At 49.6% G+C, this 623-nt stretch overlaps 1 protein-coding gene across 1 annotated transcript in view; it reads left to right on the top strand.

Moving 5' to 3' along the window:
• The window catches only part of EMH_0093350 (ATPase, AAA family domain-containing protein, putative), a gene marked incomplete at both ends in the record, with an annotated part of 5,958 nt that overhangs the window by 4,176 nt on the left and 1,159 nt on the right, over nt 1-623 (top strand). The window contains 2 exons of the mRNA XM_013494884.1: nt 4-378; nt 520-623. Coding sequence (XP_013350338.1) covers nt 4-378; nt 520-623 — 479 coding nt within the window. The remainder of the gene's footprint in view (nt 1-3; nt 379-519) is intronic.

Below are 623 nucleotides of genomic sequence, written 5' to 3'. Positions count from 1 at the left end.
CAGCAGCAGCAGGGTAGATGAGCGACTGATAGCCCAGATGCTAACAGAGCTCGATGGAGTAGCAGCAAGACAAAATATATATGTTGTTGCAGCAACAAACAGGCCAGAGTATATAGATGCTGCGTTGCTGCGGCCGGGGAGGATAGAAGTTCAGGTGTATGTACAGCTCCCAGCAGCAGCAGAGAGGCAGCAGATATTTCGCTGCAGCCTCAGGTCCATGCTCACAGACATCGTGCTGCAGCAGCAGCAGCAGCAGCAGCAACAGCAGCAGCAGCAGCAGCTGCTGCTGCAGCAGCAGCAGCAGCAAGAGGTTGAAGCTGTTGTGCAGCAAAAACTGCTGCAGTTCGATTTCTTACAACTAGCTGAGGAAGCTGAGGGGTATACATAAACCCTAAACCCTAAACCCTAAACCCTAAACCCTAAACCCTTTTTTTATTATATATGAGTAGAATATAAACAAGGGTTTAGGGTTTAGGGTTTAGGGTTTGGGGTTTGTTGCTGCTGCTGTTTGTGTTTTAGGTTTAGTGGGGCGGATATTGATGCTGCGCTTCGTGCTGCAGCAGCAGAGCTGCTGCAGCAGCAGCGAGAAGAGTTTCTTAGAACCCTGAAGCAGCAGATAAAGC

This window comes from Eimeria mitis, genomic scaffold (genome assembly GCF_000499745.2).
Source record: "Eimeria mitis Houghton genomic scaffold, Emh_scaff132, whole genome shotgun sequence".
Lineage (NCBI taxonomy): Eukaryota > Apicomplexa > Conoidasida > Eucoccidiorida > Eimeriidae > Eimeria > Eimeria mitis.
The sequence above is the reverse complement of the archived record's forward strand: the minus strand, read 5'-3'. Positions and strand labels throughout refer to the sequence as shown.